The sequence below is a fragment of the Electrophorus electricus genome, chromosome 18, assembly GCF_013358815.1.
Source record: "Electrophorus electricus isolate fEleEle1 chromosome 18, fEleEle1.pri, whole genome shotgun sequence".
Taxonomy (NCBI): Eukaryota; Metazoa; Chordata; class Actinopteri; order Gymnotiformes; family Gymnotidae; genus Electrophorus; species Electrophorus electricus.
The window spans coordinates 4,181,281-4,207,507 of NC_049552.1; the positions used below are offsets into that span (position 1 = coordinate 4,181,281).

The 26,227-nt window shown below is 52.9% G+C and overlaps 1 protein-coding gene across 12 annotated transcripts; it reads right to left on the reverse strand.

The window, feature by feature from the left end:
* Nucleotides 1-26,227, reverse strand: ep400 (E1A binding protein p400). 12 transcript variants are annotated; one of them, XM_035536249.1, is made up of 53 exons: nt 26,061-26,227; nt 24,037-25,343; nt 23,679-23,786; nt 23,356-23,440; nt 22,847-22,966; nt 20,394-20,758; nt 19,621-19,926; nt 18,607-18,792; nt 18,079-18,219; nt 17,879-17,957; nt 17,743-17,792; nt 17,497-17,554; nt 17,332-17,421; nt 17,093-17,206; nt 16,696-16,877; nt 16,231-16,408; nt 15,743-15,879; nt 15,162-15,331; nt 14,881-15,055; nt 14,615-14,751; nt 14,183-14,369; nt 13,888-14,057; nt 13,611-13,804; nt 12,471-12,686; nt 10,539-10,703; nt 9,904-10,053; nt 9,640-9,725; nt 9,242-9,537; nt 8,856-9,058; nt 8,605-8,774; nt 8,192-8,388; nt 7,936-8,047; nt 7,521-7,829; nt 7,337-7,411; nt 7,084-7,218; nt 6,945-6,989; nt 6,648-6,801; nt 6,293-6,528; nt 6,006-6,179; nt 5,679-5,726; nt 5,447-5,583; nt 5,271-5,327; nt 5,094-5,172; nt 4,788-4,973; nt 4,599-4,644; nt 3,394-3,500; nt 2,605-2,791; nt 2,302-2,405; nt 1,847-2,038; nt 1,320-1,464; nt 988-1,190; nt 781-825; nt 1-677 (listed from the first exon to the last, which is right to left on the reverse strand). In XM_035536249.1, exons 2-53 carry the CDS (start codon nt 25,306-25,308, stop codon nt 327-329), a joined length of 9,114 nt encoding a protein of 3,037 aa, XP_035392142.1. In that variant the 5' UTR covers nt 25,309-25,343; nt 26,061-26,227; the 3' UTR covers nt 1-326. The 12 variants fall into 12 exon arrangements, with proteins under 12 accessions (XP_035392142.1, XP_035392136.1, XP_035392137.1 ...); XM_035536243.1 differs by having other exon boundaries at nt 5,447-5,586; XM_035536244.1 differs by having other exon boundaries at nt 2,302-2,402; nt 17,497-17,557.

The window sequence follows — 26,227 nt, forward strand, 5'->3', positions numbered from 1 at the left end:
TAGAAAAAAGCAAAGCATTTTACAGCATGATAGTCCTTTCAAAGAGAAGTGTCACAATAATGTGTGTGTGTGTAAAAAACTGACACCAACACTGTTACATAACTCATCAGTCTCCTGTTAGAGAAAGTCCTTAGCCCAATGACAGGATTGACTGGTCACACAAAAGCACACACAGAGAGAGCGAGAGAGAGAGAGAGAGAGAGAGAGAGAGAGAGAGAGAAAGAGAGAGATTAATAAGATAAGACTTGTCAGACAGAACATGAGTGAATATAATTGGCCAATCAACGAACCAACAAACACTGGTGTGTGCGTGTGTGTGTGCGCGTCTAGCTGCCTCCACTGGGTTTGGCGGGGGTCTTGGACCTCATAGCAGCCCCTGTGCGCACGTTTCCTTTGCCTGCGGGCTGTGGTGTGCCAGGCTGCTGTACTGCCCCCTCGCCGCCAGAGGGTCCTGTGGAGCTCTGCTGCTGGGCAGGGCTGTTCGGGGGAGGGGTCTGGATCTGGGGGGAGGCAGTGGCAGTCGCCGCAACAACCTGCTGTTGCTGCTGGAGCAGCTTCTGTTGGACGACCTGCGCAGTGGAGGCGGAGCCTGCAGGGATGACCTGCACCTGGGCCTGAGGAATCGCACCTGCAGCTGCCGCCGGGGTCAGAGCCACCGTCTGTGGCTGTGTTTGGATCTACGCACGCACACACGCAGCCATTTAATAATGAAGACTGAAGAAAAGCTGTGATCCTTTTTAACATTCAGATTGGGGGTAGCGGGGAGGTGTGGGATCTTACCTGCTGAGGGGAGGAGACTATCGGCTGCTGCATCTGTTTAGCAACCTACAGCCAGAGAGGGTCAGTGCAACACTAACACAGGTGCGCATTCACACACAGGCCAACACACTACAGATCAGGCACTACTGAGCTACAGAGTCGATCTCCTGTAGATAAATGTGTTAGACTGGTGATTAAATGTGCGTGTGTGTGTGTGTGTGTGTCTACCTGTATCTGCTGTTTCTGGGGCTGAGAGACGGATGCGGTGAAGTACTGGGTGGTGGTATGTGGAAATGGCGTTTTCATCTGGCCCTGAACTGCAGATTGCTGCATGACAGGCTGGGCTGATTTCAGCTGGGCTGTGGCTGCCTGTGCTGTTACCTGTGGTTTCTGGCGGATTAACTGCTGCATCTGGAATGGGCTGGGTACTACTGGCCCACACAAACACACATATGAACACACACACTCTACATCTCGACAGCCCTCACTAGGACAGCTGCTCTGAGAAAAGACAAACGCCCTTTTCCTTTAACATTGGTATTAACCAATCAGGAAATGACCTGTTTTCTGGGCCTGTCCAATGGCCACGCTGAGGCCAGGGCTGAGTGTGACCCCGGTGGAGGAGACGACGGCGGGCACAGACATCATGGGAGTGGACTTGGTAAGCGTCACCTGGGGAGGCGGGACTGCGGAAGGAACACGTGTCTGATGTGCAGAGAGAGAGAGAGAGAGAGAGAGAGAGAGAGAGAGAGAGAGAGAGAGAGAGAGAGAGAGAGAGAGAGAGAGAGACACACACATTACACCTCTTCCGACAGGTCTCCGTTTCCACAGCTCTCCAAGCAAAGTTTCCGTGGGTGGCTAAACCTCAGAGTTGGCCTGTGCGTCCCACTACACTGCTGAAGTCTTTTATCTGAGTGGTGGGTTCACCCCCCTCTGTGTCGACTTGTCGGGTTTATGAAGAGTTTTAATTCTGTGCCCTGCAGAAACTGGAGTGAGCAGCCTAAGAGTCAAAGCTACACTACGCGGTGAGGTGATACACATCTCCCTGGGTCAGTGCACGTGTGTGTGTGTGCGTGCCTGCCCTCACCACTCTGGGGAGTCCAGGTCCTGCTTTTGACATAGCAGCCACTGTGGTGACCTGGGTGCTGGGTTGAGGGAGCGGGGCTGCCTGCACCTGCGGGGAAACAGAGGTCTGCTGGTTCTGAGCTGTGGCCACCGCCACAGCAACCTGCTGCTGCTGGGCCAACTGTAGCTTCTGTTTCTGCATCTTCATCAGGTCCTACACACACGCACACGCACTTAATCTAGACTGCAAGAGGCACTGTCTGCTAGAAGAGAACAGCAGAGGAAGACTGCATGCGAGAGGTGTGTTCTCACCTGGGGAGCTGAGCAAGCGCTACACACACTCCAGCGCAAACACAGCCACTCAGCGACTTTCACACTTCCTCCAACACCCACAGGGCTTCCAGACAGCCAGCAAAGCACATCGGCAAATGGCTCACCCACACTCACAGCTTTATGTTAAGATGTGTGCGCACGCACCTGCGGTGGTTTGTTGACAGATTTGATCTGAGGGGAGGCAGACTGCTGCCTGAGGATCTGCAACTGGGCTGAACTGATCTGCTTCTGGGTAAACTGCACCCCTGCTGGGGCAGGAGAGAGAGAGAGCGAGAGAGAGAGAGAGCGAGAGAGAGAGAGAACACCAGAAGAAAAGTCACAAGAACAGTAGTGTTAGCTTTGACTGTAAAATGCTCAGTATGGTAATCTGGTGAAGAACTACGAAAACACATTCTCACACACTGCTTATTAGTGTGTGTGTGTACGTACACACACGTACTACGTTACCTTGTGCCACCAGTGAGCGCGTCTGCGACACCTGAGGCAGACCGGGGGATACCACGGCCGAGGCAGTCACCGGGGTAACAGGTCGCACACCCTGGCTGGTTGCTATGGCGACGACCTCGGCAGGGACGGCAGCAGGAACCGCCCTCTGCTGCGTGTGCATGACCTGGGCTGTAGCCGTGCCGGTGGACTGGTACAGAGGGGACGAATGAGCCGTTAGTCAATCACAAGACGGAATGCCATCCGACAGCACAAACACTTCATTCAATTAAACGCGCAGCCTTGTACGTTCCGGGACGTCTTTACACTGCTGCTTTGGTATTAGATTATTTTACACCCATCGCTGACTTTATTAGGGACAACTCATCTGCACCGGCAGGCACTTAACAGGTACGATTTTATGGACACATTATTTTCTAGGTGAACAGGTACAGACCGCCGTTACAGACCACGGTACGGCTACAGATCAGAGTAGTTATGGACCACAGTAGAGTTACTGACTGTAGCTGCTAAAAGGAACAACGTGTCAAAGCACATGGTTCCTCCCTGCTCAGTTTCTGAGTGCCATATTTGGGTGGTGTCTCAACTGTCCTCACCAGGCAGCACAGAGTTGCTGTAGTGCTTAGACACAGCCAGTACACAAACAACCAGTAGACTGTGGTCCCAAGGATGGCCAACACATGCTGTGCATGAAAACTGGTGGGCCTATACGCTATAACTGCAAACCTCCAGGATGTTTTGAGAACAAACGTCTCTCCAGTAAAACAGTGAAGTGAGCAGCTGCAGTCTTACGGGTATGGGTCCGGAGAGAACAGGAGACGCCAGACGCTTGTTACCCTGAAACTGTCCTGGGGAAACTCCAGCCACCGCGTTCACGAGAAGGTTTCCCCCTACGGGGGCTTGAGAGGCAGCGAGAGAGAGAAAAAGAAGAGAGACCCATTTAGTCATGCGTCTGACCTAGTGCACACCAACACGGCTCCTAGACCACACACACTAACTCGGACCTAGTACACACCAACACGGGTGACCTGAAAAGCTGAAAGGACATGTAAAATCCATTAATAAATGTAAGGATACGTTTTTGGAACTTTTGGAAGGATGTCAGGCAATATGAAAATCCCTAATCACTGAACAATTTTCTCAATCCAAATCCCCCCCACCCCAATTATGGGCCTATGGGGCCGTGAAATAGTTTTTGTCTGGAATAAAGTATTTCTCTGTTATATGTAATCGAGGACTAATGATGCTTGAGTACATTAAAATGCAATTTAGGCTTCCAAACTCAGATATTTACAAATATCTGCAGTTGTGTCATTTTTTAGATTCCTTGTCCAGAAATGATCAAATCCAGACAGAGATTATCTTCTTGGAGTCCTAACCTGTTTGGCAAAAATAATTTATTGTGGACTTCCTCAAATATTCCATCTCCTAACGTGGTTAACACAGACAGTCTGACACCAACGTTTTCCTATTAATAATACTGGCTTTCAAGAACCTTCATAAATACCACAGGTTCTCTGTAATCTGGTCATCTGTGTGGGAAATACTGGAAGGAATGTTATTTATGTGTCTTATTGCAAGTACTGCTATTACTATTGATAATAATAATAATAATAATAATAATAATAATAATATCACTCCTATTACATTCACTATTTCACTCTTTCTGCAATTCTTTTCCTGAAGGCACTTTTTGTGTAACTCTAATGTCATTACAGTGGCTAACTGAACTTGTTTGGTTCGGTAAACGATATTAGAAAAACGTATAAAAAAAAAAAAAAGTTTTTAAATTTATTTTATATATCTAAATAAAATGTATTTCTTTTTTTTAAGGGACAAGGGGAATGGCCAGCATGTCCATTGTTGCTTTAGTGTGGCTGAATGGTCACAACATATGAAAACACACGCACTCTCCACTTGAGCCATGGTGGTATGGACTAAGTCTCCGAGTGTGGCTCGGTGCTGATGAAGAGCGTAGCCCGGTGCTGAGGCTGTACCTGTCTGAACGCCTGTGCCAGCAGTAGCAGTCTTGATTGTTCCAGCCTGTAGGAAATAAAGCACAAACAACATTCACTTATCTGAAGACACAACCTTACAGGGGCTGCGCACACACACACACAGACACACACAGACACACACAACCCAGCTAAACCAAAACAAGCCGTGCGACGCTGGGAAAGACAGACCAGCGCAGCAGTGTTGAGGACTGCAGTGGCTCCTTGCTGGGTGGCCTGGGGGACTCCGGCTGCTTGGGGCCCAGCGGCAGCTGCCTGAGGCTGGGCTTGGGGCTGGGCGGCGGCCCCCTGGGCCTGGCTAGCTCCAGCGGCCTGCTGCTGGGCCAACTGCTGAGCTCTCTGCTGCTCTGCTAGAGCCTGGAAGAGAGGAAGAGGGTAAGATTTGGGGCTTTGAAAAAGACTTTTGTGCTCTTCTCATTTCCACTATGCTGACACACGTCAAACTTGTCAGACATCCGACAGCCTCGCTGCCCTCACCTTCTTCTCTTTAGCGATGCGCTCTGCTCTCTGAGACGCCACCTGGATGGGAGGGAGGGGCTTATCATAGCTGATCCCACTGTGGGGAAAGACCAGAGGGAGACCACACAGTTAGAGCAACCACGCACACACGCATGCACACAGACACACACACAGACACCACTAGGGGGAGCTCACCTCTCAGCCAGTACAGAAGCATGTTTCGGGTTCTTCTGGAAAGCATTCATTCCCAGCCTGGAGACGTAAAGAACAAGAAGAAGCAAAAGCACATGTTTGTGTGAGGCTTCAGAAGGCCTTCACCAGCCAACAAGCAGCTCAGCTCAGCAGGACAGAGGGTGATGGGAGGGGCTTACATGGGTCTGATGGGAGGGCTCCTCTTGCTGGCGATCAGCCTCATGAGCTCAAAGCGGTTGTTGTAGAGCTGGATCTGGGTGGCGTGCTCGTCCTGCGTGTAGATCTGACAAGTCCGCAGGGGGCGGCTGTTCTTCGACTGCTGGTGGGAAACAGACGCGGTCACCAGGGGGCGATGTGGCGTAAGCACGGGCAGACGGGGATGCCAACGGCAGCGCTGCAGTGTCATCTTACCTTATAGATACTCTTGGTCTTCTTCTTGGGATTAGCTTCATATATCAACTACATGAGAACAAATTAAAACATGAAATACAGAACAAAACTTTAAAAAAATAAATAAAAAAAATAGTAAAGAGCGAAACGTACACTTAAATATAAAGGCATGTATATAAAACTGTCCACACTAAAAATACTGCTGCCCCCAAAGAAAACCTATTCCATAGCCCATCCCCCATAACAGATCAAGTCAAATCAAAATGGCTTTACTGGTATTGGCAAAGCATAGAAAACGGTTTCTGAAATGTAATAGAATTTCTCATTGCCCCTCCCTCCCTCCCTCACCTTGCCCTCCTCGCGGGGAATGATGACGTTCTCGTAGCGACTGCGGCACTGTTTGGGTGAGCGGTAGATGCGGCTACAAGAGCTCACCACGTCGCTCACGAGGTCCCAGTTGGGCGTGTGCGCCGGAGACACGATGGTCAGGTTCAGAGGGAGCTCCAGGAGCTGTTTCACGGCCTGACAGGCGACACACACACACACACACGCACACACACACACACACACACATGGTCATGACATGGGTCATGACAGTGATCAGTACAGGCAGCTGCTTAGTACATTCTTAGTACCTGCAGAAGGGCCCAGTCCTCGCCGATGAGCCACTCGGGGTTGTCCTGTCCCGCCTCCATGGCCGGTTTGCCCAATGAAGGCAGGGGCTTGGCGAAGGGCGCCTGCTGCTTCAGGGAGAAGTTCTTCTTCTGCTCCTTGCCCTCGCGGCGCACCTTCAGCACGCTGGCCTTGTCGAAGAGCGAGCGGGGCGGGATGACGGCCTCGCCGTGACCCTTCTTCTTCTTCCGCCCGGCGGCTGGCGACGGCGCAGAGACCCGACGTGAGCCACGTGGTCACGCGCGAACAAAACTAGACACCCCGGCCCCCCCCAACACGCGGAAGCTACACAAGGCGGAAGAACCGCAGCGTCCTTACCTGACGCATCCATCTTCAATCGCTTGTGCTCCTTGCGGATGTAGACGGGGGGGAGTTTGGACTCGGGCATGGGGGTGGACTCGTACATCAGACACATCACCGAGTCGATGTAGATGTCGTTATCATCCTGAGGGGGTGTGGGCGGGGTCCACAGCTACGGCGGGGAGGGGGGTGTTCACAGAAGAATAGCACTCACAGTCAAGCAAGCACTGACGATAAGTTACACATGGAAGCCTAGAAACGTGCTAAAATACTGAACGCATGCATATCTCTCATCTTTTCGAATTTTGTCCTTACTGGCATAATTTCTGTCTGGCCGTCCTCGGTCTCAAATATGTACTCCTACGGGACATAAAAACCGGCACTGAGTTTTGCAGGACTAGCGGCGATGGGTTCAAAGGGCAGTGTGTGTGTCAGTGACGCAGCGTCCGTGTACCATGTTGTAAGCGTCCTCCCTGGTGTAGGTGAAGAGGTCTTCCTCTTCCTCCAGCACTGTCCGTTCCTCTGCCTCACGCTTCACCTTCTGCTCCTGACGCAGCTCCCATCCTCTCTTGGCGGCTTCTACACACTCCTGCATGCGAGCGCACAGAGAGTCTTTTTGAGGGACTTGGGGGCACTTTTTGAGGAACCTAAGAGTCTTCTCAACACCCAAAAAAAACCGCTCTGAACGTGGACTTCTCTCCTCCTACCTTGGCAAGCATCTCATCCTCGCCAACGTGCAGGCACTCCAGGTAGTGCAGGGCATACATCTCAATGGGGGTGAGCTACAGCAGACAGGGTCACACGTTTCAGCAGGAAAAGCGTTTGATTCAGCCCAGGGAGGTAACCCCCTACCTCATCAATCCCAAGGTTGCGCGGTCCAGCCCGACGTACCTGCTCCATCACGCTCGTCAGCTCCTCCAGCTGGGAGGCCTCCTCCGATCCCTCGCCCTCTACCCCAGCCTCTTCCTCCTCCGGTGCTGCGCCTATGCCCTCCTCGCCGCTCTGCGCCGCGTCGTGCCGCTGCTTCTCCTCGTTCGGGCGGAGCGACTGCAGGGTGATGGTGTTGAGGGCCTGGATATAGGGCCTGGCCACGTGGGGCGGGATGGACTCGGACGGGGACGGCTCCTGGTGCAGCACCACGAACTCCTCCACCTTCTCCCCAGAGCCTGCCTCCACCTCAAACAGGTCCCGAATGGTGCGCTACAAAGAGCAAGCAGACGCTACGCTCAACGAGAGTAACGTCTATCTAGTACCGCAAATGTACCGTGTGTGTGTGTGTGTCTGTGTGTGTGAGAGAGAGACCTACCTGAGTGAGGTAGGCTAGCGTGTAGTCCGTGCCCTGAGCCGCCACCTCCCGGATCAGGTCTTTCGTACCACTCTTCAGCAGTTTCTCCTCCACCGAGTTCCCACTCTCCATCCTGCAGGAGAACGCCACCATTACGGCTCTACTCTGCTGCCTACAGCCACAGTCCACAACCCCGTGCCGCCACTGCGGCTCCGCTGAGGGCGCTGCACCCTCCGATACACACCCGAAGGCCCGCAGTGTGTGCATGCAGACACACCTGTAGATGTGGATGTCCTTGGAGCGCCCGATCTTGTCGCACCACTCCTGCGTGCGGGCGTCCATGCTGGGGTTCAGGTCTGTGTCGTAGAAGATGATGGTGTCGGCGTCCAACACGTGACCCACGATGGAACAGCAGCGATTGGTCAGGATGAGGCTGAAGAACTGTCTGTCACGGTTAAACCTCTTCACTTGCTCCTGAGAGGCGGACAGGTGGGCGGAGACATTGGCACAGCTCGCATAACTACCGAGTGACTAAATGAGACAAATTGCGTAGAGGATTTAAAAAAATATATGTTTCAGCAGTGCTGGAACCGGAAGTGTGCACAGAGCTGAATCTGAAAGGAGTGAGAGACACCGTAAACAGAGGTCACTCTGGACACTCCCAGAACAGGAATCTGCTGTACAGCATACCTGTCTGTCGTCAGGCGACAGGCTCTCGTCCACCCGTACGTAGGTTAGATGTCTGCTGTCCAGAAAGTCCTCCAGAATGTCCAGCATGCTGGTCATCTGGGTAAAGATCACGACCCTCCTGCTCTCTGCTGTCAGCTTGTGCAGTAGGATAGATAATGCCTCCAGCTTACCTGTACACACACACACACGACATGAGTAGAACTCTCCTGGTAGATTCCTGTTAGGAGTTAGGAGAGTTAGCCGAGGCCAACCTGAGTCCATCTCGAGCGTGTGTTCGTCGGCCAGCTCAAACAGGAGAGGACAGGCCAGGCTCCGGATCTCGGAGTTGTAGGGGGCGGATGCTTCCTGCGCCTGTCGCCTGAACGACTTCTGCGCCAGGCTGTAAGACGGCGGGGGATTGGCTGCATAAAGTTGAGGGGGAGGAGCTACAGCAGCAGGAAGCACACAGGACAACCTGCGGAAGGAAAAAAAAATAAAATAAAAATTTCAGTTCGGTCTAAGGAGCACAGTGTTCACAAAGCAAAGAATGCAAAGAATCTATATCACAAACAAATTTTTAACAAAAAATTCAAGTCCTCCACACCTAACCTTTAGAAAGTTTCTACAGAGCTGCTACTCAGGGTAAAAAGGCACCCACCTCTTAAGCAGGCAGTTTCCTTCCCGCAGCCTGTCTGCGGGAGACATAATGGCGGAGCGGAGCGACTCGGTGGTGGAGACGCAGGACTGCTGGGCCTTCAGGCAGGCATCCCGGCCACTCCAGGCCCAGTGGGAGTGCTTGGGAGCGGGGAGGGGAGGTGGCGCTCGCCCCTGGGCAACAGAGCAGGCCTCCAGCAGGTCGGCGCCGTAGAGCACAGCGCGCTGGACGCGACGCTCGTTGACCGCGAACAGGCGTGCCAGGCGCTCCTTGAGCTGCCTGCCCCGCTCCTCGCACGACTAATTGGGAAACACACAGGAGGACTGTGGGCTTGGGGACCGACGCACAGAACCAGGGTGACAGGCAGGGCAAGTGGGGGGAGCAGGTGTGTGTATACTCACTTGTGGCACTGCATTTGTTGTTGGTTTGGTGGTTCCTGTGTCACTAGGGGCAGCGGCTGTTGCCGTGGCGCCGGCGGTCACCCCGGCTGTGCGACAGGAAGACAGAGAGCACACGAGTCAAGAGTAGGTGCTGCGCTTGTTTCCCCTGACGACCACACACACACACACACACACACACACACACACACACACACACACACACACACACACACACACACACACACACACACACACACAACCGCACGTGCAAACGAGGGGTCTCACCCTGGGGCGTAGCCACCGTGCCCACTGGGAGGAGCCCTGGGGGTCCTGTGGAATTCTGAACGGGCATAGCCTGGGACGCCTGCATCACCATGGACCCCTGCTGCCTGAGGATGGTCTGCCCTGGGGTCGACACAATCTGGAGAATGTTTCCTATAGGAGGGGAGTGGCGGTGAGGAGCAGGAGGAGGAGGGAGGAAGATTAAAGATCAGTCCTCGATTTTCAGAGAAAATCACACAAATTCAGTCCAAAGGAAGCAGCAGCAATAGTTTTAGTTTTATAATCCAGTAGATTGAACTATTAAATAACGCATAGGCTCATTTTTTTTCCAAATTGAAATTTTCAGGCTGTATTTAAACATAAGAGAACTAGGCAAGCCCTGTTTAACTGGACTGTCCCTGCCTTTATCAGCCTGAGACATGAAGAGAACTTGGGCCGAAGCGCTGGGCTGAACCGGTCTTTGTGCTGAGCCCAACGCCTGAAGGCAGAAACACCGGCTAAGTTTCATTCATCTCTCGATCATGCCCGTTTCAGCAACGGAGCAGTGGTGTTGGTCACACACATGAAACCCAGGGCCCCTTCTTCACCGAAACACTGGGCTGGGTGTGTGTGAGCTGGCCAACGAGACGCGAGTGCACCTTGGAGCTGGAGCGGGTGGCCGGTGGTGAGCTGTCTCAGCTGGCTGGGGGACAGCGTGAACTTGTTGCCCTGGAACTGCAGCGTGACGGGGGTCTCGGGCTGGGCCATGCGGTTCTGGCCTCCGGGTATAGACGACAACTGGGCTACCTTCACCACGTCGCCACCTTCAGGACAGATGGACACAGGCGTACACGCACACACAGGCTGGTGGTTAGCAGACAAAAACGTTGACTGTTTCGAGCAGAACAAAACGTCCTGGTGGCAGTTAGTTCCAGTGTGAGGAAGCGCAGTACACATGCACACATCCAGGGTGGGTTAACACAGTAGGTGAACCAGTCATGAAGAAACTTGTTAACGCCGCTTCCCAGATGGCCTGCTGAGTGCGTGCAGCTTTTTACGGAATGGTATGAGTATTCCTAAAGCTAGGTATCTTCCTATCTGGATTAAAACAATCCCAGGAGGACTTTCTGTCTCTCTGACAGACATCTGTCACACTCAGTGCAGTGCGCACCTGCAGAGTGTTTGAGACATCTGCACCCATGTGGAGTAAAACTCTGGTACTCATTGCAGGGTTTTTTTGTATTGCACTTAAAGTTGTTATAGAATTTATGTGTTTTGCACTTCTAAGCATCAGCAGTGATCCCTGTATTTCTACAGTATTCTAGCTCATTGGTAATCTTGAACTCTAACCTACTCTGCTGGCTAGGATGTATTCTATGAGTAAATGACAAAGCACTTTTCTAAGTTGCTCTGGATAAGCGTGTCTGCCGCAAACATGTGTGTGTTCCAGTTTGATCCGGTCGCACACTGGGCTGTACGCTAGTTAAACACCAGCAGCAATGACGATATCGTGTACTACAGCTTCATTTATGAGCTCAGTGTTCTTACAGGAACGGTAGAGCAGTTGTTCCAAAACGATGGACAAACGTGAAACGTGTCAGCTTGAACTAGTGATCCAGGCCTGCTAAAAAGACCAGGGCGCTTGAGAACGCCTTGATAGGCAGCGACTGCCGGGAGCCTCTGAGAGACTGGAGAGGTCTGAAGACCTGCTTTGCTCTCTGGAGATTATGGCAGACTCACGCAGGCCTGGAAGGAACATTTTTCAGCTTTGCTATGAAGTGTGTTATACTTGTTACTGACAGATATTGGAAAACATACAGGAAAGGGGGGGGGGGGCGCTCTGGACCTCTTAACAAACGCAAACCATGGGAAGACGACATGTTGGGGAAAAAAACCCAAATTCCACTAAATCTTGGATTTGATTAATCATCTTTAAAAAAAATGTAACTGTTATACGAGAATGCTTAGCAATACCAAAAAACCAAACCAAAACCAAACCAAAACAAAAACCAGGTAAAGAGAAGGGAGCAGGCAGCCGTGCTGACGTGCTTTAGTGCCCCCAGCAAACAGGAAGAAAACTTGTGGTCGGACACAGCAGAGAAGGGCAGAAGCTGGAACAGACGAAGCTAAATCAGATTGCAGCATCCTAGAGACCAGCCGGACAAAGAAACGGATTAGCGTGTCAACAGAGGAACTGGCGCACTGAGGGAGGAGGGGAAACGTAAAAGATAGCAGGTAGAAGTGGTCGGATGAAGACGAGAAAGGGGAGCAGAGTGCGCAGGCGAGAGAGAGAGAGACCTCGTGCAGCCCACTTCAGAGAGACCGGGCAGTGGAGCTGGGACGTTGTCGGGTTGTTCAGATCAAATCTGCTTTCAAATTCAGATCCAACGATCCACGCGTGTACACAGTGCAACGTGTCTTGCGGGGGAACTTTTTAATTTTTTTTACCCCCCCCCTCCCCTTTCCCGCACAGCTCACTTCATCAGAACCCCATTCAGTGGTCTCTGCTTTCGGGGCCGACCCGACGGCCTTCGGCCGCTCGGCTGTGCCGGGGTGTACGAGGGGGGAGGGGAGGAGAGGAGACCACTTACTAGGCAAGCGAGCCTGGGCCTGAGAGCTCAGAACCAGCCTCTGGGGGAGCAGGCCGGCCTGCAGGGGGTGGGGGGCAGGAGCCAGCCTGCCGGGCGCAGCTCCCACCCCTGCCATGCCCAGAGTCAGATTGGCGGGGGGCGTGGCCCCGACGAGGAGTCCTGCCGAGCCGCTGGACGTTTGGATAAAAGAGGAGGAGTCGGTGGACAGTCCGCTAGCTGCAAAGGACAGGGGACCGTGGGTGGGGGGAAAAAGTAGTCGTAGCAGCGTGGGTAGCAGCTGGGGTGCAACAATATCGCGTTGTAAATCGTATCGCAAACGATGTACATGTCAAATGACGTACGTGTGGGAAATTTGACGATACGAAAATATTGACTTTTTTGGATCAAGATAATACTGTGTCGTATCGTATCGTTACACCCCTAGTAGCAACCCAGAGCGAAAAACATGTCGCCTTCTCACTGCAGGGGCGACCGATAACTGAAGTTCGAAGAATCCAGTCCTTCGAAATACTGCAAAGCTGCCTTATGAGAAACAAAATAAAAGTTCAAAGTACTTTTGAGCCTTCATAGTTGAGGACAAACACCAGAACTGTAAAAGCTTAGTAGAAGTGTAAAAGGGCTGGCTTAGTTTTCACTCCAAGCAATTCATGGGTATTAAAAGTGTGTGAATGTGCTTCAACATTGGAGAGAAAACGAACACACAGTAAGTCCCTGGAAGACAACGCAAATACAGTTACCATGCTACACACCATAAAACAATCTCCAATAAGAAAACAACGGTGTGAAAGCTCTTTTGCATGCTAAGAACAGAAACCCCACACATACTTCTGAACATATCCAGAGGCATTTCCCAGCCCACTATAATCTCACAATAATCCCTCTGTTCTTCTTCCTTAACCTCTGAATGAACCCTAACAGAAGGCACTGACGACTGACTGCTGTTCCCACACGCTGGCCCACGTTCACTGTTTGTATGCACCAGGTCAGTATAAGCTCTGATCTAGAGAATACCTTCTTTTCAGTTACGAAGACGCAATAGCTTTTCATAAATGACAGCAACTGTTTATCAGAAGCTAGGTTTTAAACAGTAGAAACTGTGTGTGCATGCGTGATTGGTTTAAGTTAACAAAAATCTCTCACCCTGTACGGAAGAGGTGGTATTGATGGGCGATTTGCCCCTGGCCTGAGCGTTCTGGTTGGCAGTAGCAGGGGCAGTAGTGGTGCTGGGGGCAGTAGTGGTGCTGGGGGCAGTAGAACGTGCTGTTTGAGAGCTGCTAGGCAGGGGCACCAGACGCCCCTCCGGTTTAGTGTCATATTGCACCGGCTGGAAAAGCCTGGAACAAAACACCAAGACCCAGTCAGGACATGGAACCAAAACCCACAAATCAGGAGGAGAGAGCACTGTAAGAGCATGTACCTCATGGGGTTGATCTTGCAGGGTCTGGGTCTGGGTGGAGGGTCCGGAGTGCTGGGCACCTCCTCGATGAGCTGCTGCGTCAGTCTGAGCTTGGGGAGGACCTCCTCTGCCTCGTAGCGCGTCAGCCGGCCCTCATTGGCGATTAGGTGGAACGGGGACAGGTCGGCCGTCTGAGAGGGTTTGTGGGAGAAGGAGGGGCGTGTCTTTTAGCAATCCCAAACACTGCTCAGCTAAACTTGTGTGGACAATTCCTAACTGGTCACGATCACGTTCGGACGCGTCACCCTCCACCCACCTTCCAGGGGTCTGCGTGCAGGGCCGTGAGCAGCAGGGAGGGGGTGGTGTACAGCAGGGCGGGGCAGGCGTAGGAGCTGGCTGTGGGTCTACTCTGGATCAGGTCGGGGTGGTTGCATATCCGCTGTAGTCTCATAAGGACCTGGAGCACGCTCACAAAGTGGCCAGTCTTCAGAGCCTCCTGCGCACTGAGGTCGCGCACACACACACACACACACACGCACACGCACAAAATCAATGGCAGCAGTCTAACAGCCTAACAGTCTGCTGGATTTAAGAACTCATCTGATTATCAAGATGCCAAATGAAACAGAATGTAGCAGAAAAAAAAAAAATTCTACTGAGTAAAGCTGATAAATGTGGGTATGACGGTGTGTGTGTGTGGGGGGGGGGGGGGGATGACTGGGAAAGTCGCCCTGCGTCTGCTACACACCTGGGCTGCGTGAGGATGTCCTCATACATGGTCTTCTGCCTCGCAGACAGACGACACTTGAGAATGTGCTCGTACTTCTTGGGTAACTGCTTCTCTACATCTCTCCTAGAACGCCGCAGGATGAAGGGCTGGATCATCTACAGAGCGCAGCAGGGAGCGAGGGATGGGGGAGGAGAAGAGAGAGAGAGAGAGAGAACACTAAGTGAGTCTGTCTATATAAACCAAAAACAGACTGTGTGTGTGTGTGTGTGTGCGCCTGTGCCTACCCTGTGCAATCTGATGACCAGCTTGTGGCAGTAGTCCTGGTTGTGGTCTGTGCCGGGTTTGACGGGGAAGTCGAGGTACGAGCGCGTGATCCCAGGCAACAGGAAGTGGATCATGGTCCAAAGCTCTCGGAGGGTGTTCTGCAGCGGGTTACTGAGGAGCAGAAGCCTCTGCTGGCTGTGGAAACCCACCCACCCACACAATCAGAAAGAGAGAGAGAGACACGCAAGCCGACAGAGGCGCAGAGAGGAAAACAGACAAGCAGACGAGGAAGGCGGCCAACCTCCTGATGGCGAAGATGGTCTCCCAGTGCTTCTCCCTCATATTCCTGATCAGTTGCACCTCGTCCAGGACCAGTTGCTTCCAGCGTCTCTTCAGGAAGTGACTGCGGTCCCTTAGGAGCAGCTTGTATGACGTCACACACACATGGAAGCTGTTGGGCTCCGTCCACCACTACACACACACACACACACACACACACACACACACACACACACACACACACACACACACACCAAGAATAAAACTCAGTACAGAGTGTGCCATTTTGCAATCTTTGAAATATATACGCATCACCGATATTGATGCCAAGCATCAGCTGTGACACAGATTATGCTGGCAAAACTGTTTTCATTTAGTGGATCAATGTGAATGTCATTATTAAATCACCCCCCCCCCCCATCACACCCCTCATGAAGACTCATCCAAGACTGATAAGGAAGCTCGCAGAAAAATAAACCTCAATGTTAGAGATTAGCATAGCAAAAACCGGTAATGTCTGTAACACAGTAACACACGGCAATGATTGTAATAGACCCAAAGCCGCGAACGGTGCCGTTATCCGACCCGGTGTGTGTGGCGTACCGATCGCTTGTGTCGGCGCTCTCTCCTGCTGCCCAGATACAGGAGGACCTTGAGGCCTGGGCACCAGCGCTTCAGCTCCATCTCCCAGTTCAGCAGCCTGCACGTCCTCACCACCACCAGGTGCGGGCCCCAGATGCCTGCAAGAGCCAGATGCAGACCATCGGACACCAGCGCGTGCTTACTCAGGAAACCCATCCTCTACACCTCTGCACGCTTCGAAAGGCAAGTGTGCAATGGGCAGTTGTGGCTCAGTGGTTAACGTAAGTGGTGGCTCAGTGGTAAGCATCCGGTAATCGCCGGAAATGTAAACGTAAATCTAACAGACCTGGTAACCCGTCACTCTTAGCGCAATCTTTGTGGCAAATGTCAGTGAAACGTCAGCCTGTTACGATCTCAGCACCATGGCGCTAGGAGGCGTTCGCCCCGGGAGCCTAGCGCATTAGGAGTGGCCCACAGAGGGTGGCGGTGAGCGCGAGTTCGGCACGAACCTTCGTGGCAAGCCAGGTGCGCGAAGTAGGCCACCGTCTGGACGGTCTTGCCCAGACCGGTCTCGTCGGCCAGGATGCCATTCAGGTGTCTGCAGTGCAGGCTGGAGAGCCACTCCACGCCCACCAGCTGGTAGTCCCGCAGCGTCCCGTGCAGGAGGGGGGGGGCGAGGAGGCGGTTCTGTCAGCACCGGCACAGGAGGACCATAAGGGGGGAGACAGAGGAGAGGCAAGGTTGTTTTTGTTTGTGTTTGTTTGTTTGTTTGGACCCTAAAACGATGACCTAGTTCTGCCGTAAAAACTATTAAGCTTTTTCTGCACTACAGGTTCCATTTAGACCACAGAGAATAAAATAAATAAAACAAATAAAACATTTAAAATCTGAGGAAAACAAACTGACTGGCCTTTTCTGTCCATCATGAGTTGGGCTATCACTGCATTCGGCTGCTGGACGGTGGAGGCACTTACAGTTGGCGTTGTCCTGGCAACGCCCTTGGGCAGGATGGCGTCTGTCGCCCGGGAAACCTCAGCTATGTCCTTGATGGGCTTGCTGTCGGTTCCGGGAGCGGGCCCGGTGCGGTCCGGCCCACGGTACTGCTCGTCGCCCAGGAGGGAGTCGATCAGCACGGCCTCGTGGGGGCTGTCCACGTCTGACGGGGGGAGGGAGAACACCGGCTTTATCGAGCCCACGGAGTTTAGTTCTGAAACTGCCTCAAGGGTAAAACAGCTGGTGCGGTGTACAACAGAACGTAGAATTCAGTCTCATCACTGGTGTGTGTGCACTTGTGCACACACACAGACACACACACACACGTGCGATATGGTAGTCGTAGTTGTCTGTTGCTGTGTGGAGAAAAGATGGTACCGTTGGCTTCGTCCTTCTCCTCATCCTCGCTGTGGCATGCAGGCTGTGGCCACTCGAAGCCCTCAGCATAGGCACCGGCGTACTTCTTCACCAGGGCCTCCAGCGGCACTGAAGCTGCTCACACACACACACACACCACCTGTTAAAGAAGGACTCCTAGGTTTTCAGTGCTCTGAAGATGGGCCAGAGGTCAAATGTGGACTGGCGTGGGAGAGACTGGCATGGCGGGTGTGACTGACCTTCCTTGGTGAGGTCAGCCAGCTCGGCCTTCTGGTCAGCAGACACTTCCATGGCTTCCTGTTCCTCTATTGTACTCTCCTCATCCTCCGCTGCAAAACCCACACACAGTTATTGCCGTGAAACAAACACACACAGAGCGGGCTCTGTATGTCCATGGTACACACCCTCTTCATCAGAAAGTGACGTGCTCGTCTTCCTCTTGCGGGTGATGCTGCCGGACTCCTGCTAAGACAGGAGATGAGGTAAGTCTAGAAACTCCACGAAGAACACAAGCTTCACACACACACACACACACACAAAATCTCTCTCTCTCTCTCTCCCTCCCTCTCTCCTTCCCTCCCTCACTGACACACACACACACACACACACACACACACACACACACACACACACAGAGAAGAGCCTCTTACCACTTGACTTTCCTTTTCGGACTTTTCCCCTGAAGTATGGGTGAGTTTGCCTGCAGGGTGACACATTAAGGGCAGGTGTTGAGCTTCCTCTGAACAACTACTACAACAGCTATGAGGTGGCCGTGCTGAGCCTCACCTCTGCCCCCTGACCTCTTCAGCTTCAGGACTTTCTGCCGCTTGTCAGAGATCTCGAACCGGAGCTTGATCTCAACAACCTGGGGACACAGTAAGCTTATTACCCAAGACACAGACAAACTACACCCCCTCACCCACAACTACCCCCACAGGCAACATGTCACCCGGCTGTGAGAGGCGAAGACGGTCTGTCTGGTTCACCTGTCCCATGTTGGCCCAGAAGTGGTCCACCTCCCGTGCAATGGTGCTGGCGATGCTCCTCAGACGCAGCTGCTCCTCCGACCTCTCCCTCTCCTCGGCCCTCCGCACCTCCTCGTGGTAACGGGCACAGGTGCGCACCAGCTACACAGCGACAACCGCACACAAAGATATACACTCTTTACTCGACTTTGGCGAGCTCCCAGCTGTACGCCTGAGGGTCTGCATTCTGCTACAAGGTAACGCACAGTGGCACACACATTCAGTATCTTCCCTGTAGTTCTGAATACATGCAAACACACACACACACACAGGTTTAGTGTTTGGCCTTCACTAGCCAGTTTTCCTGTTAAAGGCATTGAAAGTCAACACCTGACCCCTCTCTGAATATCAGAACAGCACAGACGGCATGGCAATGATGCAAATGCACACGCGCTTGCAAGCTTCACAGCCAGACTTCTCTAGAAAAGGCAACTTGGTTCTTCCCCTCTATAAGCACAGACACGCCCACCATCCACTAGCCCCTCCCACCTTCTTGGCGGCCGCCATCTTCCAGCGCCTCTCCTGGGCGAAGTCGGCCGCCATCCACTGCATCTCCTCCAGCAGGTAATCCCACTGCGATTTGGGCCGGCTGGCCTCCTGCAGCTTGGGCAGCCGGCTGGCTGACCACTGGCCCTCCTTCCTCAGCTCCGCGATGCGCTGGTGCACCTGGCTCTCCTGTGGGCACGCACGCACACACACACAACCATCGTAGGATTAAAACATTTTGCATCTGTTAAAAAGCTCACAAGAGGACCCGATTCAACAGTTTCTTCACTAGATTCTTATATATTGTAGAAATCACAGCTGCAGGCCATCTAAGAGGCTCCAGTTCACTGTAGTGCAAGTTACAACGAAGAAGAACTCAGAAACCCCTCTTGACGTCTTCTGCGGCCCCCTTCCTCTGACACCCATTGTCGTGCGGGGGTCTGAGGTTGCCGCCTACGTCTTCGCTAGCGGAAGTGGAGCGTGTGTGGAGTAAACACACAACAGTGCTACGTCAGTGTCTCAGCCTAACTGCGACAGATCCAGACACCCACCCCACGGAGAACCTGGAACCTAGACTGAGCACGGTGAGAGCGTCAGCCGCGGTTGAGGTCACAGAGTAGAGCAAATGCAGGTGACCATGGGCAGGCCCGATGTGGTGTTTCAACACATCTTACGTTAGCTGTATTTCTAGCTAGTTAAGATTTCACAGTACTGTGTTGACCGAGGAGCAGAACACACTGCTTCACATATTGTATGTATCTTACGAGGTTCCTCAAGGCAATAATGACAATGACCAGTTCCTCCATCTGGCTTGTTTTTTCAGGAACAAGCGCTCATAGCCCCACCTTCTTGTTTTCTGTTGGCCCACGCCGAGGAGACTTGGGGCGAAGCAAAACGAACCCACTACTGGAAGCGAATTGCTTGTTCACATTTCCGCCTCACGACCCGATCAGGCGAACCGTCCCGGTCGCAAGGATGAGTGCACTGACGTCAGGTGGGAAGCGGACGCGTGCTCACCAGTTTGGCCTGCTCCGTCTGCTTGTCCTGGGAGCTCTCCTGGGTGCCCTGACCAGCCGAAGCCTGCCCCAGGCCAGAGAGCTTCATCCCCACGGAGCCGCTGGAGGTGACCAGTTTGGACTGGGCTGCGGTGGAGGGGCTGGGCGCGGCACTGGGGGTCCTGATGGGGCCCGAGGGGTGGGGTGAGGGCAGCGAGGATGTCGATGCCAGAGGGCAGGGGGATATGATCGAGGAGGACAGGGAGTTGCTCAGCAGACGCTGGCCAGGCTGGGGCGCGTCCGCTCCGGGGCGGACGAGCGTGACCGTCTGAGTGGAAGAGGAGAAAGACAGAACAGATTACAACAGGAGCAAGACAAGGAACACCTTCGCTTTTACATCTAACGCCACAAACCTTTAATTTAGTACAAATGCTGGTTAAATTCTTCTAACCAAACGTTTCCTACTTAATAGGATTTAAATTACAATTGCAAAAACACACTTTAAAATTTGTGTTATATAAAATCCCCCCTACTCCTCTATTCCTCACAATACAAATACAACACTATGGAAAAGGACTGCACCTAAACAAAACCCAAAACCTCACCCAAACACCCTGAGCAAAGCCTGAACAGGAGAAAAAGCATTTCCTCTGTGAGGCAGCAGAGGGCGCCACAAACCAAGCAAGTCAAACTCACTAGACATAACCAGGAAGCCCCAGTTCCAGCTGTAACCGGCATTAGTTGTAGGGAGGAGGAGTGTGTTTTGCATAACCCCGCCCCCACAGCGCCACTCACCGCCTGACCCGGCTGGAGAAGGGGCTGCGTCTGCTGCTGGAGCTGCGTCTGCAGCTGGGTGTGAGGGTTGACTGCAGCCAGCACGGCCCCCGCCCCCTGGACGCCCTGCAGCTTCACCTGGGCCTGGAGCGGCCCGCCTCCGGCCTGGCCCTGTTGCTCCAGCACCATGGGCTGGGCCTGGGAGAGGGCGAGAGGCAGGCCCGCCATGGAGAGGCCCGTTTGGGTGAGCCGGCCGGGCAGCTGGGGCGGAGGGGTGTGGAGGCTGGCGGCGTTCTGCACCGGCGGCCCTTTGGACGGGTCGTACTGCTGCTGGCTCTGCTTCTGCCCGCCGATCTGGATGGACTGCGGGGTGGGAGGCATGCCCCCTAAGGGACAGGGCGGGGAAAAAAAAAAAAAAAAAAAAAAAAAAAAAAAAAAAGAGAGAGAGAGACAGACAGAGAGAATGGAGGGGAAAGATGGGAAGAAGGAGAAGAACGGGGAAAGTACAAAGGAGAAGGGGGGGAAGAGGAGGAGAGATGGAGGGGCAGACAAAAAGGGAGAGAAAGAAAAGGTGGAGATGTGGTGGCACAGAGGAGAAAGACAGAAGAGAGTTGGCAGAAAGAGGAGAGGATGAAGATTCTGGAGCCACAGCAGTCTCGCTCCAACATCTCCGTCCACAAACAATCACGCTGCCACCGGGAACGATGGCTCAACGTTTGGAGGAAACACAACCTCATGCGCCCCCCCAAACAAAGCAACAACACACTTAAGATTGGTTTGAATGTCACTGTACCATACAACTAAACTCAGTTCAGTCATAATGGGCATGGATTTACCAACAATGAGATACTCACTGTTGGGAGAGAAGAGAGAGTGATATTAAAGAAAAACACCATTTGTGTCACAATGACTACGTAAAGCAGAGAAACTCTACACATCTGAATGAATGAAAATCATAACTCTGTTAAATGTGAAGAGAAAAAACAAACACAAAAAAACTACTTCTGTGTTTAAGAATTCTACCATGGATAACCAAATCGGTCATGCATTAAGAATTCAAGATCAATCATAATAAAATAAAAGGAAGATACAAGGAGGAAAAAAGAGAAAAGAACAGCAAAGCAAAAAGGAGAGAAGAAACACGCGCACACACACACACACACACACACACACACACACACACACACACACACACACACACACACACACACACACACACACACACACACACACACACACACACAACACTAAGCGGACACCCCAAGAGAAAAGAAAAAGAACCCAAACCAGAACACACCACGTGATGAGCATGCATGAAGCAGGCGTTATGTCCAGTACAGGTGCGTTTAGACAGCTCCTACTGTAAGACACCACAGAGCAAAGCAGGGGGTCACAGCAGAGGAGAGACGAGGGGTGGGGTGGGGGGGGGGGGGGGGTTAGGCGTGAAGCGGGACAGTGCTGAGTAAAGACTTAAAGAAGCACCTCCATCCAACTACGCTCTATAGGGAGCGCCAACACCATCGCCTGCGCCAGTACGCTCCGCTGTGCTACCCCTCCGTCACCAGCTCTGACTCTGTGCTGCTCACGTTCACCCTGTCACGGTCCCTTATCTTGGGGAGAAGGGAGGGGGTGGGGGGTTCTTGGCAAGCTGCTCCGGCTCGCCCCACTACGTGGCCTGAGGGAGAGGGGTCCGGTCGTGATGGGAGGCCGCAGAAATCAAGAATGACAGCACGGACGGAAAAGATGACGACAGCGACGATGGGAACGAGGGTAACGAAAACGATGCTCTGAGTGATGTAAACGTAAACGTCAGCTAAATGCCATAAATGTGGTGGCGACGAGGGTGGGAAGACGGCACTGGGGAACCCAGGCTGACAATGCAATGAGACTGAGAAGAGCAGATGGGAGGAACCCCAAATCGTCTGGGGAGAGAAACGTCCACTATAAAAGGCCAAACTTTATAAAACAAACAACATAAATAACGTCTAGGTGGCGTAGGGCATCCCTACAGAGAGAGAGAAGACTCGTCGAGATTCATCACCCAGTGAGCCAGTGGATGGAACAATGAAAAATCCGATATGGCAAAGAAGAAGAGGACAAATGAATGAAGAGAACGGGAAAACTCCGGGAAAACGAATGAGCAACTCATAAATGGACAAACCAAATACAAAAGCATGAGACATGGATTCGACCCGTTCCAGGGAAACCGGGACTGCTCCGTCTTCCGGCCAGTCTTCTGTCCAACTGCCCCGATTCAGGGACGGGGAAAGACCTGAGGGGGCTGAAAGTATGGACCGCCAGCGGGCGGATGGCGAGTGCTTGACTGCGCTTTGGGCAAAGACGTGAGTCACCTCTGGGCACTCTCGTGGGGAGGTGGGGGGCGGGGGGGGGGGGGCGTGAACTCTGACCTCCAGCAGCGTCTAAACATCGGACATGGGGGGTGGAACTGGCCCGGGAGACAGCGGCGCTCCTACCTTGCGCAGTCGGCATAAGCTGCTGGAGGGGGACGCCGGGAGATCCTAAAGGAGCTACAACAGGATGCTGGAATATCATCCCATGGCGACCCACTTCGATCCGGGACCTCTTAGTCTGATCTGGGATGCAAAACACACAATACCCTCAACACGCAAAAAAAAAAAAAAAAAAAAAAAAAAAAAAAAAAAAAAAAAAAAGTAAGAAGATAGGGAAAAAAAAAAAACGGAAAAGAAAAAGGAAACTGGAAAACAGTGGGCACACGGCAATGACAGCTGCACACCAGCAGTCAGACATCAGGAAGCAACACTCCTCCATTTATGGAATTCAGGCTCCACACACACAGAGCTGGGAAGAGATGCTGGAATATTGATTAAGCAGAAGCAAATTTGAGGAGGAAAAGGAAACAAAGGGGGGGGGGTTGGGGGGAGGGAAAACCAAGCAGGGAAAACCAATAAAATAAAAAAAATAAAAATAAACAAACAATCGTCCTGGTTCATCGTCGTTCTACCTGCTTGAGCCAAAGCCTGCTGTCGCTTGAAGGTCTCCATGTCCACCGGGCTGGTGAGGCTGCCACCTACAGGACCAGAGTGGACCTGCAGGCAACACCAAGAAAACAACAAGAAAACCACACACACACACACACACACACACACACACACACACACACACACGAGGGTTCACGACAAACCGAGGAAGAAAATACAACACGCAACAGCTTCCGAAGAGGACACACTGCAACGTAACCCTTAACCCGCGGGGGAGGGCGACACCATTTAGCAGCCTAAGTGTGAGGAGCATGCGAACCAGTCGCTCTCCCTCTCTGAGGCCCACCTGGAACTGCTGCTGAGTGGAGAACGCCGCTGACACGTTGGGCGGGAGTTGGGTGGCTATGGCAACAGGTGTCACTGTCTGGCCATCCTTTCCAGTCACTACTTTCACCTAATAGGTTGTCATACAAACAGATATAATGGTGGCACAACATCCCAGCGGGGGAGGTAGTAATAAAAATAAGTTAATTAATCAATAAAAACCACACAAATAAAGTTAAATCCCGAAAGATGCTGAATGGAAAGATCTCTGGATACGGTTCCCGTAATCACTGGCATATTGATTTGTGAAATTCCTTGCTTATGCTAAACACATCCATTTATGCAGTACGCTCCCTGCTGGAGACCACGCGAGGTTTTACCTCATCATTGATGACCTCCGACTGCTCTTCCTCTTCCTCCTCATCCTCGAGGTCCAAGTCGTTCTGCCTCAGGTAGGTGAACAAGGGCACGCAGGGTTTCTTTTTGAAGGCCAAGTAGTCCATCATGTTGCCCTGGAGATGCTGCAGGAAGAAGAGCTCGATCAGGTACTCCTTAAACACCTCCTTCAGGCCCTCCATCTTCTTGGCATGGTGCTCCAGACACTGCTTCCTCAGCTGCGCCACCTCCGGGGTAGGGGGTGCGATCTCCTCCAGCTTCTTTGGCTGGAGCTTCTTCACAGAGCAGACCCCAGTAGGGGTGAGGGGGGCGTTCGGCAGCCCCTGCGCAATGCCGCTCCGGGACGGACTGGAAGGAGGAACGCTGGCGGGGACCCCGAAGGAGGGGCCCGCGGACGTGCCCACCCCCGCCGCCGGCTTCTCGAAGATGACGGGCCTCAGCTGGCTGATGATGCTGCTGATCTGTGGAGGCAGGCTGGAGGTGGTGATGTGCCCGGGGCTGCCCAGGGGCCCCGCCGGCCCCGTGGCCACTGGGCTCTGCGGCCCCAGGTGGTGGATGGTGCCCCCGGTTTGGGAGTGGGGCTGCGAGAGGCGTCTCTCCCTGGCCACCGCCGCCGCTGTCCCGGGCGACGCCAGCTGCACGGTCCCGGCCGGTGCTGCCGGCGCCAGGGTGAGCCCCGCATTTTCCTGGTACACAAAGTGGCTGCTCCCCGGCGGGCTGCCCAGGCGGACCATGATGCCAGCCTCGACGAAGCGCGTCGGGCTCTGCCCGCACACGCCCAGAGCAGTGCCGGGCGCGCCCGGCCTGGCCACAGCCTGCAGGGACACTGGGCTGTGCTGGGTGGGGCTCTGGGGTTGCATGGGCTGGGGCAGAGGCGACGCCACCTGGATATACGAGGACGGGCCGTGCTCAAACCTCCACTGCGGAGCCTGGTGCTGGAAGCCGGGCGAGGGCAGTGGGGTGAGGGTGATCTGCTGGTTCCCAGCCCCCATGGGCCCCACGTTCTGCAGTGTGATGTTCATGTTCTGCCCGGGAACAGGGCTCCGGCTCATGATGATCTGGTAGTTCGGCGACTGCGGGGCCGAAGGACTTGCTGCTGGCGCAAAGTTCGTCACCGGCGACTGCGGGTGACTGACAGCTGCCTGTTGCTGGGTAACAGCAACTGGCTGTTGCTGTTGCTCCTCAGCCTCAGAGCCTGTGACGGACTTTGGTCTCTGAAGATTCCGCACGGTTGGTGGACCTCCTCCATGGTGCATCGCGTGCCACTGTCACCTTGATTCAATGAGCACTCCTGAAAGAAAAACAAGAATCTCTCTTTTTTTTTTGTAATGAACATATGCAGACCATTTTACAGCTCTAGGCAGTATTTTAACACAAACATCTTGACCTTAGTGCCTCCGCTGTACAAACCCTACACTACCTGGGAAAACTACACATTTTCACCATGGCAGTATTAAAGCCAACAGTGCACCGTAGCTGTGCACAGGATCTTAGTCCGTGTGAAATACAGCCGCGCACTCACGATTGATGCGCGGCCGATGAAACCAGATTACATCTCCGTAAATGCGCTTATTCCAAAAACCATTCACGCGTTTACTATTACGTAGAACACAGAAATGTAGACAAGCAGGAGTATTAACGCCAACGTCTTAAAAACAGGCAAACAAATATACAAAAAAACACTATAGATGGCTAACGGTGCTGCGAGCTGTCAAACCGCCGTTCGTAACCTAGCTACCGGCCCACAGAGGCCTACATCACGGTAACGACTAGCTAGCTAACAGGCTAACGAATACAAAGAAAAGGCATATCCTTTCACATTACCTCCAAACTCCACTTGAGCGACGTAAACAGCAGTGCCTGCCTTTATAATAAAACTAAGGTGTAAGGCGACCGTTGAAATAAACAAAGCGCTCCACCGTTTACACCTCACGCCCGCGGCCGGTGATAAACAAACAGCGTTAGCTGGATGCTAACGGAGGCAATGCGCTCATTCTCGTGTACTTACACTTAATAGCCGCCCGCCGTTGTTAACATCCGCTGAAAAGGCGTCTGTATATTCTAAGAAAAAAGTTAAAATCGCATCAATGCCTTATAACAATAGCAGAGAGTAGTGAAACTGCGCTCAAGGGGGAGAGATTCGTGTGTGAAACATGGCGAGTGCCTGCTTATTTT